This window comes from Esox lucius, chromosome 8 (assembly GCF_011004845.1).
Source record: "Esox lucius isolate fEsoLuc1 chromosome 8, fEsoLuc1.pri, whole genome shotgun sequence".
NCBI classification, from domain to species: Eukaryota; Metazoa; Chordata; class Actinopteri; order Esociformes; family Esocidae; genus Esox; species Esox lucius.
In genome coordinates, this window is record NC_047576.1 from 37,596,402 (window position 1) to 37,611,835 (window position 15,434).

The window sequence follows — 15,434 nt, forward strand, 5'->3', positions numbered from 1 at the left end:
TGGGTGATCGTTTAATTAGCTAGAGTAGCAACCCAGACCCCTACAGAGCCATTATAGAGAGCATTCTGAATTATGGATGTGATACATTAAACACAGTTTTCAGCTGAATTGTTTTACAAGGACACCGCATGTCACATGGATGTTACGGACCCTGCAGGCGAGAACTATGGATGAAAAGGGCTGCTTATTCAGCAGATAGTACAACATTTGAAATGATTGGCCCTGTTCATAACGATATCTTCTTTCAAGAGAAACTCATGTTAAATGACGTTAGGATGGTCTGCGGTAAAGATGAGTTCTGCCTTATGGGGGCAGGGGAATGTTCGTTATCATTTGCATATGTTATTTGCGTCACTATTTGTCAAGAAAGTGTCTGTTTTGCCAGACGTGAAACTTGGACATACTCAAGCACTACTCTCAACCACTGCCAAGTACCCAATTGAAAGAGTGTGTATGAAGACATTTAGTTTACCAGCTAGGGGTCGCGTTTGCAACCAGGAGAACCTATTTTTATGACCTTTTTATTTTACAGGAAGTTACACAAAATATCCATTTAATATCATACATTATAATTTGGAGTTTATGGCTATGTATGTAGACGGTCAGCAATTTCCTAGCAAACCATTCCAACCAAATTATACAACAGGGTCAGCTGTGCATTAATTTTACCAATTGGCCTTAGCTTCAGGAAAACACCTGAAGGACTAAGCCTTGGCTATTGACAGGTCTGACTTCTTACACAGTTATGCCCTTTATGCATTCAACTGCGCGCCGGATGAGGAATGTGGTCAGCACCTATCCTTCATCAAGTCAGGGAATGTACGACTTGAGATGAGGTTCAGACAACCACTAACCCAAACAATTAATTTGGTTGTTTATTCAATCTTTGACTCCATTATTGAAGTGTCTAACCGGCGACAAGTCATGGTTGACTACTATTAGGAAAATGGACTACCTAATGGACCAGTCCGAGATGTTGCATCAATGATGATTGTTAAAACACACCCGAGCAATCACCCCGGGGAGCACTGGCTGGCTGTTTACATAACAGACAATCAGTGCCTTTCTGCAAACCTTTGAGAATGTTGAATTCAGTTCAAAACAAGTACAGGACATGGTTTCAACCACGTGTGGACAACATTGTGCGTTCTTTATCTAATAACAAGAGGTCTGAGTTAAAAAGATGCTATGACTTTTTATATTGATGATTTTTGAGAAAATGATGTCCTAGTCTCAAAGTTTGAAGCTAAGATGTACCAGAGTAAGTGTGATAAGCAAATGTTTAATTGCATACAACATGCCCAATGTTGTGAATCGTTTAATTTGTGTCATGGTTGTTGAAGAAATAGAAAAGTAAATGTGTATGTGAACTTTATTATTAAAAAATTTAACAATTTGTGAAGCCACATGAATGTTTACATAGGATTTTTCATACAACAATTATTCAAGGTAAAACATACACTTTGAAAATGAATCACAAATAATAAAAAATTATAAAATAAAAACATTAAAATGGAAGCCATTTTGTGGGGTCCGTGGTAGGGGGTAGAAGGAAAGCTTTGGTTGGTTGATAACCAGTTGCTGGGGGACTGGCTAAATCATCCATTGTATCGCCAGACGATTGTTTATACAAATCGATTTTACGACATACAAGCACATATGGAATAGTTGTAAAAGCATGTTAAAACATGCCATAGCCTCTAAAAACACTCCCCACCCCAACGGCCTTCTATCTAGGGTGTGAACCCTTGATTATCTCTACTTTGAAAATGAGTTCACCATTTGAATTCCATGAAGTCAAATCTTTAGACATGTGCATTCTATTAAGAATATATTCAAATTCTTCCTATGCCTCACAGGCACATTATCCAAAATTTCATCAACAAGGTTAACATTTCGGTCAACGGTTTGCTTAGTCTCAGGCACGTTCACTACATCAGCCCCAGTCTTAGACCCGGGTAGACCTAAGGTCAGTGTATTTGTATCAAGATCCCCCTGTCTCACAACAGTCAAAAATCTTTGTAAAATGGCAGAGTATCTTTCAGCTTTCTCATGTAAATCCATATCAGGTTTCAACAGTATATTGCGAATCGATGAGTCCAAATCATTTTCAACAGATTGTCTTACATTGTTGCTAGTCGACATTTTTCTAACTGATGTTGTGGCACCAGAAAACATTTCTGAGCATGATCGTTGTTTAAGTCTCGATGCAATTAGACTGGTTAGGAACGGAACTGGAACGCTTAGGAACGGTAGTAGAAAACCTCCAGATTGGTTGATGTTTTTTCTTTTCCTTGCGACTGAAGAGTTCTTTCTATAATTTTGGCTTTTTGTCTCTTTACTTTTCAGAGCTGCGATTCTGTTAAGGCTATATATTTTTGCGCCTTAGATTAAGCGCTATTTCACAGAGTGATAGAATGAGGTCGGTGGAGGCTGATTCTTAAATAAAATGTTGTTGACATGATGGTGCCTTAAATAACATCTTCAAAAGTGGTACATTTCTGCTAATACATTTAGACATTATCAAACTTTCTTAGGAACGTACACAACAGGCCAATCCCCTGAGAATAACCCCGTTCTCAGACGGTAGTCTTCTGGTGTTGTAGCTTTAAAGTCAATAAGTAAATAACCAAAAGGCGGATGTTTTGCATCTTTAAAAATCTCCATGAAGAATCGAGAAAGACCGGAGTACATATCTGTCTGGCTAAAATACTGACCTGCTGATTGTCACAGGGGTTTTTAAACAAGATGAGGTAGTTTGTGTTCAAGTTAATAGTTATACTAGATTTGCCTTTAACAAACAAGGTAAATTGCACTCAGATATATTCACACCACCGTAACCTATCTCCAAAATCTCTGATGCACTTTTCATTAAATCGCCAATAATTAAAAGGTTGTTTTTCTGAATCAGTAGCAGATTTTCATCACACCGCGATGTTGGTAGACCTATATATATATAAGTAATTGCCCTCACCTTCAACATTTCGTCATACAGCGGTTGCTAACGTGAATAAACCCAGACGATATTCTGAATTTCTATGGAGAAAACGTCAGCATTATCCAACAACATCTTCACAAAATATGTTTTACCCGAGTTACACTAATGTGTGACAACTGCGACCTCTGCTGGTTCACCTCCCCCTGCAGCGGGCGGGCTCCAGCGGTCGACGTCACCGGCCTTCTGACACCACCGTCTCATCATACATTTCACCTGTGTCCTGTTTAGTGCACCTGTTCCTCATCATCGCTATTACCCCCGGTATATATGTTCCCTCTGCTCCCCCTGTCTTTGTGTGTGATTGTCTCTACCGTCAAAGAGCTGTGCGACGCTTCGTCAAACATATATTGTATATTTCTTTTGGATACCATTAAAATATCCTTCCACCACGCCTTCTCCTGCTCCTCCTTGTTCATCTAAACCCCGAAGCCGTGACATAATGACACAGCTGCATGGGTGTTGAAGTCGCGGTTCAAAACCGCTATCCATCCTAGAATGTGGTTTACTACCGGTAATGCCTTGAGCTGTAATCAGGGAGCAGTACACGCTTGTTGTACACAACTCTGAAACACTTAGACACCACTCGGTTTTTGAATGTGAATGTTCTTTTACCTCTCACAGTTCTGTCTGCGTTAGCGAGGATGTGGTCATCATCATCACCCTCGCAATGTACAAAGTAGTCAACCAGACGTGTTAGCGTCTCCAAGTTAACAATGGTTGTGTTGTAGCTGTTGAGCGTAATGACTTTTTGCTTTGAGACAGGTCAGACCTTTAAAGTGCCATATTATGAAAAAATCACTTTTTCTGGGTTTTGGGGTGTTCTTTTGTGTCTCTGGTGCTTCCACACGCATACAAAGTTTGAAAAAAAAAAACATCCATGCTGTTTTGAGTGAGATATGGGTTTCTGAATGTCCTCTGTCTTCAGTATCTGGGTGATCTGTTCGAAAAGTCCTCGGACTATGACGTCACAGTCCGAAAAATTTGAATATTCTTTTGAAGTCTAACACTTCCCCGAGTTGGTTTGTTGGAAAGGAGAATAAAACACCAGGAGTCAGGTCAATTACCGTATCATATGTCCATTTATTACAGAAGCTTCTGGAGACACGTGTCGCCGCACAATGTCTAAGGATCAACATTCAAAACATCATTTTTATACTTCTACTACGACCAAAAAGATAGAGGCGTTATCTTACAAAGTGTGTACCATTGGCCCAATCTCAGTTCTATTCCTTATAGGATAACTGCAAGTATCCCCTTGCCCCCCTTCTGGTTTCTGTCTTGTCTGTCCGACTATGTGTGTGTGTCTCTGACCTGTGACCTGTTTCTCACAAAACAGACATACTAAATCTTTCTCTCCCCGGCAACTGCTTAAACAGGGTTTCCTATTCTCCTACTTGCTCCTTCAGTTTCAGCTCATATTACAAACAATTAATATTCTGCTTCATTGGTTACAACAGCTTATAACAGTTCACTAACTTATACAATCAATACATCTACATTGGTTACAACAGCTTACAACAGTTCACTAACTCATACAATCACTACATCTACAATTCCCACCCTAAACCCCCACCCAACAGAGCATATATAATATGTCTCCACCGTCTATAGGCTCCACCCACCAGGTACAGCAGTAACTTCTTCTCTGATATCCTCCATGTTGTTACTGATTCAGAAGCACCATGTCGAAGCACCATTTAAACTGTGCTGTTGTTGGCTGTAAAGAGGAGCACAAAACACTCCATCGCGTCCCAGCCGCAGAGGACAGAAGAGCGGCATGGCTTGAATTCATTTTTGAAGGCAATGTCCCTGCTACTGTTGTCAAAAAAATTTGGTTTGTGCTAACTACTTTGAGACGGGCTGTTTCTCCAACTTCGGTCAGTACAAGGCAGGATTAGCCAAGAAACTTTTGCTAAAAGAGTGCGCAATTCCAACTTTGCGTGGAATACCTGCAGACAAGTCTTTATTTTGCAATTCTATACGAACTAACCAAGAAGTGTTTTGGCAAACTAACATTTTAGCTAGCTAGTGTTTTGCCACATAGTACAAGGTAATGCTAAACGCTAGCAAATTACGTTAGACCATTACTACTATGCTCTCCCCGCTACCATGGTAACAGTTAGAGTGGGCGTGGGCAAAGGAGCAGCAGCTAATGAATATGCAATGAGCAGCAGAAAACAGAAAACTTTAAAAGGGACTGAAACAGAGGGTAATAGAGGGAGGTAAGAATCTTTTCCTACAAGCTATTTCCAGCAAACAACTTCAGAAACATGTTTTATGGAACTTATAGACCTATTTTAACTTGTTGAAAAGCAGTTATAATATGGGTGCTTTAACGGTTTTGTTACCGTATGTGGTGGAGAGTGCCTGCCTCAAGTGGAGGAGTTTAAGTATCTAGGGGTCCTGTTCACGAGTGAGGGAAGGATGGACGGATCGGTGCAGCTTCTGCAGTAATGCGGTCGATGTATCGGTCTGTCGTGGTGAAGAAAGAGCTGAGCCGCAAGGCGATGCTCTCGATTTACCGTTCAATCTACGTTCCTACTCTCACCTATGGTCATGAGCTTTGGGTCATGACCGAAAGGACAAGATCCCGGATACAGGCGGCCGAAATGAGCTTTATCCGCTGGGTGGCTGGGCGATCCCTTAGAGATAGGGTGAGAAGCTCGGTTACCCGGGAGGAGCTCAGAGTAGAGCCGCTGCTCCTCCACATCGAGAGGGGTCAGCTGAGGTGGCTTGGGCATCTGTTTCGGATGCCTCCGGAACGCCTTCCTGGGAAGGTGTTCCGGTCCCGTCCCACCGGGAGGAGACCCCGGGGAAGACCTAGGACACACTGGAGGGACTATGTCTCCCGGCTGGCCTGGGAACGCCTCGGTGTCCCCCCGGAAGAGCTAGAGTCTGGGGAGAGGGAAGTCTGGGCATCTCTGCTTAGAATGCTGCCCCCGCGACCCGGCCCCGGATAAGCGGAAGAAGATGGTATGGTATGGTAATGCTGACTTAAAAAAAACAGTTTTATTACAAAAATCACCATTGCTCATACCAGAATCGTTGTTTTTATTTTTAACTATATTTCAAACCCAAACCATGATAGAATCAACCTAGTTGTCATGTACAAGGTTGTGGTAGCACACAGGCGCAGAGTTGAAGGTGTTCAAATAATCCATGTTTGATAACAGAAATAATCAAACAAAACGAAAAGCAGCAACCAGTGACGTGGGTTATCTTGAACAGGGGAAAAAAAATAATAATAATGAACCACATCAGCATGGCCAACTCAATGAACTTAAATAGGGTCCCCAATTGGAGGCAATGACCAACACCTGCCTCCAATTGGGGAGACCAAGGATTAGAGGTGGCTAAATGCCACCTCCTGTCATGTCCTGGCTATGCCCCGAGCCCAGCGCAGAGATGGCTAGGGGCACAGCCAGGACGTGACACTAGTCATAATGTCTGGTTGGCCTAGGCATTGCTTCTTCCTTTAAAATAAAAGCACTGCTCAAGCAATGTTAACTGTAGTGCTGTGTTTGACTACAAACCTTGTGTGAAATACGGCATGATAACCAACCATCGTATACTACAGTTTGTACTAGTGGTTCCTACGGGACCACACAACTGGGCACATCTGATCATAAGGCTAATCTCTTGTTAAAATAAAAAATGGGCTGAAACTTTCCAAATTGTAAGTCCTGCCCCCTTCTTTATATCTTACACAAAGGCAAGTTTCCCACACATAATTCCATGCTACATTGTAAAACATGTCCTACAACTGGTGGGTGGTAAACTTACATCTGTTGCACCAATTGTCCGAACATAAAATGCCAGGGGCTTTATACAATTGCTGGATCCTGTCACCCTTTTGTTAAACACCAATCATATTGCCGCTGACACTTACTTATTGTCTGGGAATTTAACATTCCGGAACCCTAAGACCCATTTGTTATAACACAAGTCTGGGTTGCTCATCAGTCGTTGTAAATAGTCAAACATGGACACATCAATGTAATCATAAATTACAAAGTCATCTGACATGCATACGTCACTCCAGAAGTCCCACCCTAACACACGTCATACAGGAAGTCCATACGTCACACCGGAAGTCCCAGCCTACAAACCAGATGTCCCGCCCACCTGTCACATCAATCTCGAAGTCCTGCCCTCTAGGGTCATAAATCACCATTCTGACATTATACCCTACATTTAATACTACTTTATAAAATAAAAAAGGCATACTCAAATTTTGTGATAGGACCCCGTTCAGGAATTCTGTCACATATACAAACACTATAACCTGCAGTAGCAAAGGACTGACACTTTGAAGTACGCATATAGGCAGTCAGTGGACAACATGGTCCTTTGGTTCCAGGAGAGCTCCCTGGAACTGAATATCAGTAACATCCAAGATCAGTGTTGCAATGGGAAACCGGCACCTGATACCCAACACCCTCTCTCTGGACCGCTCAGGATGGAGGGGCAGGTGGTGGAATAGGTCGAGATCTTTAAATATCTGGGCACTGATATCAACCACCATGTGTCCTTCACACAACATGCAGATTAGCTCTACAAAAAGGCCCAACAGCGCATGTTGAACGCTGAAATATTTTAATATTAGACAGGACATCTTATCAACAGTATACCGGTCACTTATTGAATCAGCTTTCACATTCAACATATATACAGCATTCAACATTCACATTCTGGACAAAAAGAGAAACTTATTATTTAAGGAACTGTTGTGTTTTATTGTAATTCTATGTGAGTCCTTATGTGATAGACAATAAAGTATTATGAATTGAATTGAATCTATTATTCATGTGGGTGATTTGCTTATTTAAATTGACATGCAATACAAACAAACAAGATTTCAGCCTATATGGTATCTGTTGATGTTCTGGTAATTTGCCAACCTTCCTTCTGTGGTTCCCAGTTACATTTAGTCTTAGCTTTACAATAGTTTATGCATTTAAAACCCAAAACTCTGTGTTGTAGGTACGATTCCCCTCCCTCTTCGGCAACGACTTGAAAGACCTGCTTAGGAACCTGCTCCAGGTGGACCTAACAAAGCGTTATGGCAACCTGAAGAATGGAGTGAATGACATCAAGAATCACAAGTGGTTTGCCACAACGGACTGGATCGCTATCTATGAGAGGAAAGTATGTCCCAACTGCATTCCTTTTAAATCATAAATTTTATAAATCACTGGTTTCTTGTGTTTTAAAATCATTTTAAGCCTTAAATTATTTAAAACGCTCAGTCTTATATGTTTTTTGGAAAACAAATGAAAAAAATAGTGTTAATATGAACACAGTCCTGATTGGTTGATACTGTATGGCAGGGGTGTCAAACCGGTTCCACGGAGGGCCGAGTGTCTGCAGGTCTTTGGGTTTTCCTTTAAATTGGTTCCCAGGTCAGACCTGAACAACCAGGTGGGGGTAGAAATTAACCAATTAGTGAACTCATTAATCAATCAGGTACAAGGTGAGAGCGAAAACCTGCAGACACTCGGCCCTCCGTGGAACCGGTTTGACACCTGTGCTGTATGGTCTTAGAGCCTAACCACTGATGAATGGTCATTGGTTTATTAAAATAAGATAAACATTCTGAAAAATAGTTCCTTTCCATCTTTAACATTCTGAAATTTCTGGCATTTTGATCAAACAGCATTTACACACAAATGTCATTATTATTATATTCTACATGTCGGTGTTCTGGTATTTCCATTGTGTTCACAACAGGAATATTTGTTTTCTAACCACACTGGGCTATTATATTATTAATAATATTAATGTCACTTTCATAAAAATTATGCTAGACATAAGTTTGTCCTATAAATTGTTGATAACACTAAGTGTAGTGTCCTAACAAGGTCATAACACGGTCATATCCTGTCACGACACTGTAATAATACATATATTTTGAAATATTATGACATATATTGTGTTTTTATGTCTGGTAATGACACCAATGCAAGTCTGTCAAAACATAAACCATTCTGTAACACCAGTCTTCGCTCATCTAATGAAAGCATTTTCTTACCACAGTAATATCAGATAGATTGCATCAAAATTTGAGAAGGGTTTGGGTGCAGATGGGCACTGTCAGCAGGGGCACTGTAGGCTGGTGGGCTGGACTTGGGCTCTGTGGGGCTTTTGAATGGGACTTCAACTGCTGTTAAATCACAGGTTGTTTGCTACTGAGTTAATAATATCTCACAGTTTTGAAGTTATTACTTTTATAAACAATAACCATATTTTGTTTAGCAAACAGTATAGAAAAAAGTTGCTACAGACTTTTGGTCTCTGAAAAAAATAGCATACATACATGTGTTTATAAAGCACAATATATATTTTTTTAATATACATCTATTCTTCCATTTGCTTTTTGGTGTTCTGTGAATGAATTAAATTCTATACTATGAATTTAGCTGCAAGTCTTTATCCAATAGATTAGCTTTGTTTATAAATCAATGTATATAGACTGTTCATCTGTTGGAGATTGCAAAGTATAATGACACTGTGAGGCCTGGTTGGGCATTATGAAGTCTGTCTGGGCACTACGAAGCCTGGCTGGGCCCTGTGAAGCCTGGCTGGACCCTGTGAAGCCTGGCTGGGCACTACGAAGCCTGGCTGGGCACTACGAAGCCTGGTTGTGCTCTATGAAGCCTGGTTTGGCACTACAAAACCTGAATGGGCACTTTTTAAACTATCTCAGGAGACTAAGGAAATTTGTCATGTCCCAAAGGGTCAACTCCATTCCCCAAATTCATTTTGCTGTACATAAACATAATACACAATTCACTTCACAGCTTGATCATCATCACAGTATAATAAACTGTCTTATGATGTATAAATGTACTTTTAATTGAACAGTTACCAATTTTTTACATATACTTAATGTTTACTCAGTACTTTCGTATGCCTGAATATCTTTATTACTTTATCCTCACTGTACAATGTCCAACTACATCTGCATTCCTGTCAACTGCAAATTTATTTCTTTAATATCCTTCACAACAATATACATATATACATCCAGATTTAGAGTGCAAATAGAATGTTTTTTTTAACAGAAAATAAATCTACAGCTCAAAATGCAACAATGTGGATGTATTCAATATTCAAACAGAACATTAAAAAACATACACATTTTATTTATTTATTAAATCAGAGATGTTTGACTACCAACATCTGTTGGAGTAAAATAAGTATAAAATATAGCTGCAAGCAGCGATTAAGGGGATAAAGTAATGACAAAAGGAAACTTTGAAGCCCCATGGAATGTATATGTTACTGTAACTAAGCAATTGTCTTTACATTTCCAACTTTAATTAAAGCTGCAAGCAGCATTTAGTAGGTTTCAGCATTTTGTTAGCATGAAAATTATGCAATATGGTATGTAGGGTCAAAGACAAACTGCACACGTGTACAGACATTAACCCAATGTTGGATGTTTTTTCCTGTCCAATGGTGACCCCATGTAGTTTTTTACATACTGGTCTGGTTTATACAACACTTGAAGATCTTCCTACATATATACCAAATGTCAAATTACATCAAGATATGTCATTTGCTGCCATATGAGTATAGTTTTAAGTGTTTTTCAAAATAACTAAGATGGCTGAAAATCCACGATGGCGATTTTTTGGGGTCTCAGTGGCAAAAATGTTCATAGTGAGGAGATACACTTATGGACTGATTTCCAAAGACTAGGTCAAAAGGGATGAGTGTGGTGAACCTTTAAAATGTCCAACTTCACAGGCTTGTGCCACCATGAGGCATGTTTGATTGGCATGTCCACTGCACCAGAAGTTGTGTTTCTTGATGCTTTACTATATTAATTTAGGTACCTTAAGGACAGTTTTTTGCCAGAAGAACAATATTAGTGAACTGGAACAAACATAACTGGATTTTGGCATACGTTTGAAACCCTAATGACACACATTGTCAATTGACTTTGATTGTGGAATAGCTTAGATTATTACAAAAAAACATTCTAAGCATCAGTGTAATAAAAGTAGAAAGCTAAATTTTTCAAAGCTACCCATTGAAAATGACTACTTGAATGGTTAAGTTAAAAAGATATATGAAAACTAGCCAGGCAAGATAATGTAGGTAATAAATTAGAGAATTGACTTCTGTACATTAATAACAATCACACCATTACCAATATTGAGTAGTTATGTCAAATCATTTTTATTGCTAATTTAGCAAGTTTCTAATAAAGGAATCAAATTCCATTTTTGTTTTACTCCCCTTTGAAGATTGTAAATAAAAATAATATGTTAACAGACAAATCAAATGCATTAATATAAAAGATATGTACTGTATACATTTTAGTCATTTAGCAGGTTTGCTCTTATCTAAAGCGACTTACAATAAGTACAGGTACATTTTCCTGGAGTAAATTAGAGTAGAGTGCCTTGCCCTAGGACACAACATTTGGCTCCATTGGGAATCAAACAGAACTTTTCACTCTTGAACACGCGCACAAAACACACATAAATCCAGGTTGGCGTGGCATCTATAAAACAAATATTGTTAGTCAATTTGAAATACATTTTATGGCAACCTTTATTTTGGCCATGGAATTAATCTGAAATCTAACAGGACAATAAAAGTTATATACTGGGGGCCAATTTTTTTTAATAATTTACAAATGTTGCTGTTTTGAAAGGAAATTGTAACTCTTATTCACCAACGTGGTATTCAACTTTTCAAAGTATAGTCGGGACATCAATTATGTAAAAACATTACTATTTAAGTATTTTTGATTAAATCTACAGAGGCCTCATTTCCTACAACACCTTATCCTTGAGTGATCATGCCAAATTGCTAATGTGGTACTAGAACATCACTTACTGATGCAATTTTCTAGTACCAAACAAGCAGGTTAGAATTATTTAAGGATGAGGTGTTGTAAAAACTTCCCTTAGTGTCTTTCAGAATTCACCTTGCAAATGTACACACTGAAAATGGAAAACACTATTGCAAAGATAGTTTAAAATTATTTTAAAACTAGCCAAGCAACTTCGACATTTAAGTTAGTAAAATAAAGAGTTGGAACTTTTGTTTTTTTAAGTGAGGGTGAAACATTTTTGTAAAGCTCCTGAATTCTCTAATTGTACACAATTGAATATCCTGCTGAGACATGGTGCATCAAGTCATGTAGGCTGAATTACCATGACAGTGAAACATGTAGAACGTCATTACAGCGTGAACAAATGTTTTAATATTCAAGAATTTGGTAGATAACTGATAGACCCTCTGATAACTCTCCTTAAACGTCTTAATATCGGTCGTCAATAGCTTACATGATTTCATCTAGACTGATGCTAGTAGAGTGCTCTATTGCCTGTCTTAAAACAGCTTTGTTAGCTGTCTATAGCGTAGCTCTCCAACACAGCACTAATCAACTACCTACCGAACTTCATGTTGCTCAATAAGTAAATTAGCTAGCTACCATAACGCATACAAAACAGCTGTAAGATATTTGGTCGTTATCTGCCATCAATCTTGTTTGAAACAGGAACTAAATCGCTATATCAATGAGAGAGCGGGCAATGTATGCTTTACCTGCTTGTGCACAACATTGTGAGAAATTAGATTGTTAACTAGCTCAATCAAACTCACCTTACTTTGCGATAATGCTTCGCTTCAGGAAAACTCATGCGCAAGCAGCTTCTGTTGCAAAGAAGTCTAGCTGCACATACAAGTACCAGAAATGATTATGAAACAAAGAGGTGAAATGTCAGTGTTTGATACCCTCTGGCTCTGAGTATTTTTTTGTTGCCTTGGCCTGCCTGCCACTCTGAAATTAAGCTGTCGATGAGACTGGATGTGACAAGGTCATTGATTATTAATTGACATAGCAAAAAACCGTACCTGCTGCAAAAGTAATGTCTTACCAAGGGAAATGAGTTAGAAAAAAGATCTGCTAAAAACATATATCAATGTGTACAATAATATGATTTCTGTAACATTTAACAAGAAACTAATCTCACTTTTTTTTTTAAACACAGAAACAAATTCTTTAGTCAAACATATTACCTGGTATACCCTAAAATATTATATCGTTTTTTTTTTACAAGAAATGCAACGAATATTAAAATAAAGGTCTTCTTTACAAGGGGAAAATAAAATGATAAAATTGACTTATTTTGAATAATAATTTCAATAGGGTTAGAATATTACCCTCGAGGAATGAATGCTGCAATGTTCCCAACAACCCACCCATTCCCCATTGACTCACAGGCACTGCCATGGCTCCTCCCATAGATTTAAAGATAGCCGTAACTGCTAATAGAACCACCAACTCCAACTCAACATTCTAGCACATTCACACACCCATTACACCAGCTCTTCCTTCAAAATAAGAGTTCCTTTAAATTAATAGTCCAAAATAAAGAAAGAGAATAACACAAAACATTGGGGACTGAATGTTGCCATATTGTTTGAGATGTACATTTTTCATATGGAACATTTAAATATCATGGTCCAAAGATCCTTCACAATCAAACAGCATGCCAATCTGTTCAATGATATCAGAGAAGATGGTGTTTAGGTGATTTTACTTCATTCACTTATTGTGGTCAAATCGTCTGACATATCAAAATTCCAAATAATTAAATTGAAGAAACTGGTCCCAGGGTCCTTCTCAGCACACGGCATGCAAATATGTTCTGTGGTCTCCGAAGAGATGTCCTTAGAGTGTGTATTTTACAGTTCATAAATGCTCAAAGTTGTCGTTGTAGCACCCCCTTATGGTCTATTTGGTTGATAGCACTAAACCATGGACCTGATGTTTAGTGCTATGATAAAGGGCATAAGTCTCGGATATTCCTGACGGGATATATTGCCTGACAAAGTGCCACACCCATGTAAAAGTAATTAGCCTATTACGTGCGCATTGTTTGACATGGGGTCCATCTCAGCGAACGGTGTGCAAATCCGTTTAGCGGTTTCTTAGTAGATGTCGTTTAAGTGTGTTTTTATTAACGGCAAAATCGTGAGAAACATTGGTGATGTTTATAGCGCCCCCAAGAGGTATTTCTGTATGGGACTTTTTTTGTTCATTCCTTACAGACACATTTACGAGTGTGTTTCGTTTTGTAGCTGTTTGATATTCCATTTGGGATTAATGGACTTCTAAAGCCCAGCACAATTTAATACGTTAATTTCGGCCATACTATTTGAGATATCAACTTTTCTTATATAACTTTTAAAGATAATGGTTCAAAGGTCCTTCACAACAAACAGCATGCAAATCTGTTCAGTGGTCCCGGAGGAAATGTCATTAACGAGTTTTTCACCAAATTCAGGAAAATCCAAGGGGCGAATGTGAAAGACCCCAGAGAAGTATTTGGTCAGCATTAGAAGGGGCATGTATGGAACTTGGCTGCATGACTCTACGACATTTGGTTCATGAGAAATGCATGCTGAAACCTTCATAATTTGACTAAGTGCTACAGCACCACAATGGGGTGTATAGATAAAGTAATGGTCAAGGTTTATCGGGCATCTCTTGGGAACAGGTATGCAAAGTTTCATGCAAATTGAGCCACATATGGCCTCTGAATATGGGCCCGGAAAAAATCCATCCATCATCTTCCGCTTATCCGGGGCCGGGTCACGGGGGCAGCAGTCTAAGCAGAGATGCCCAGACTTCCCTCTCCCCAGACACTTCCTCCAGTTCTTCCGGGGGGACACCGAGGCGTTCCCAGGCCAGCCGGGAGACATAGTCCCTCCAGCGTGTCCTAGGTCTTCCCCGGGGTCTCCTCCCGGTGGGACGGGACCGGAACACCTTCCCAGGAAGACGTGACGGCGGACAGAGGAGATCCTCGAAGTACTCCTTCCACCGCCTGACGACATCCCCAGTTGAGGTCAACAGCTGCCCACCTCTACTGTAAACAGCATTGGTAGGGCACTGTTTCCCTCTCCTGAGGCGCCGGACGGTTTGCCAGAATCTCTTCGAGGCCAGCCGATAGTCCTTCTCCATGGCCTCACCGAACTCCTCCCAAGCCCGTTTTTGCCTCCACAACCACCCGGGCTGCAGTCCACTTGGCCTGTCGGTACCCGTCAGTTGCCTCAGGAGTCCCACAAGCCAACCAGGCCTGATAGGACTCCTTCTTCAGCTTGACGGCATCCCTTACTTACGGTGTCCACCACCGGGTTCGGGGATTGCCGCCTCGACAGGCACCGGAGACCTTATGGCCACAGCTCCGAGCGGCTGCTTCGACAATGGCGGTGGAGAACATGGTCCACTCGGACTCAATATCTCCAACCTCCCTCGGGATCCAGTCGAAGCTCTGCTGGAGGTGGGAATTAAAGATCTCTCTGACAGGAGAATATTTAAATATTCGATACATCATTGGATGTATCTTCATCTCCAGGCCGAATCATCAAGAATTAGTCCAGCTGTCAGGAACAAGCATTACTAGAGACT

The 15,434-nt window shown here is 40.0% G+C and overlaps 1 protein-coding gene across 2 annotated transcripts in view; it reads left to right on the forward strand.

Moving 5' to 3' along the window:
• Positions 1 to 15,434, forward strand: part of prkacba (protein kinase, cAMP-dependent, catalytic, beta a) — a 207,692-nt gene that overhangs the window by 185,170 nt on the left and 7,088 nt on the right. For both annotated transcript variants that reach the window (XM_029121453.2, XM_029121454.2), the window contains exon 9: positions 7,982 to 8,146. In XM_029121453.2, coding sequence (XP_028977286.1) covers positions 7,982 to 8,146 — 165 coding nt within the window. The remainder of the gene's footprint in view (positions 1 to 7,981; positions 8,147 to 15,434) is intronic.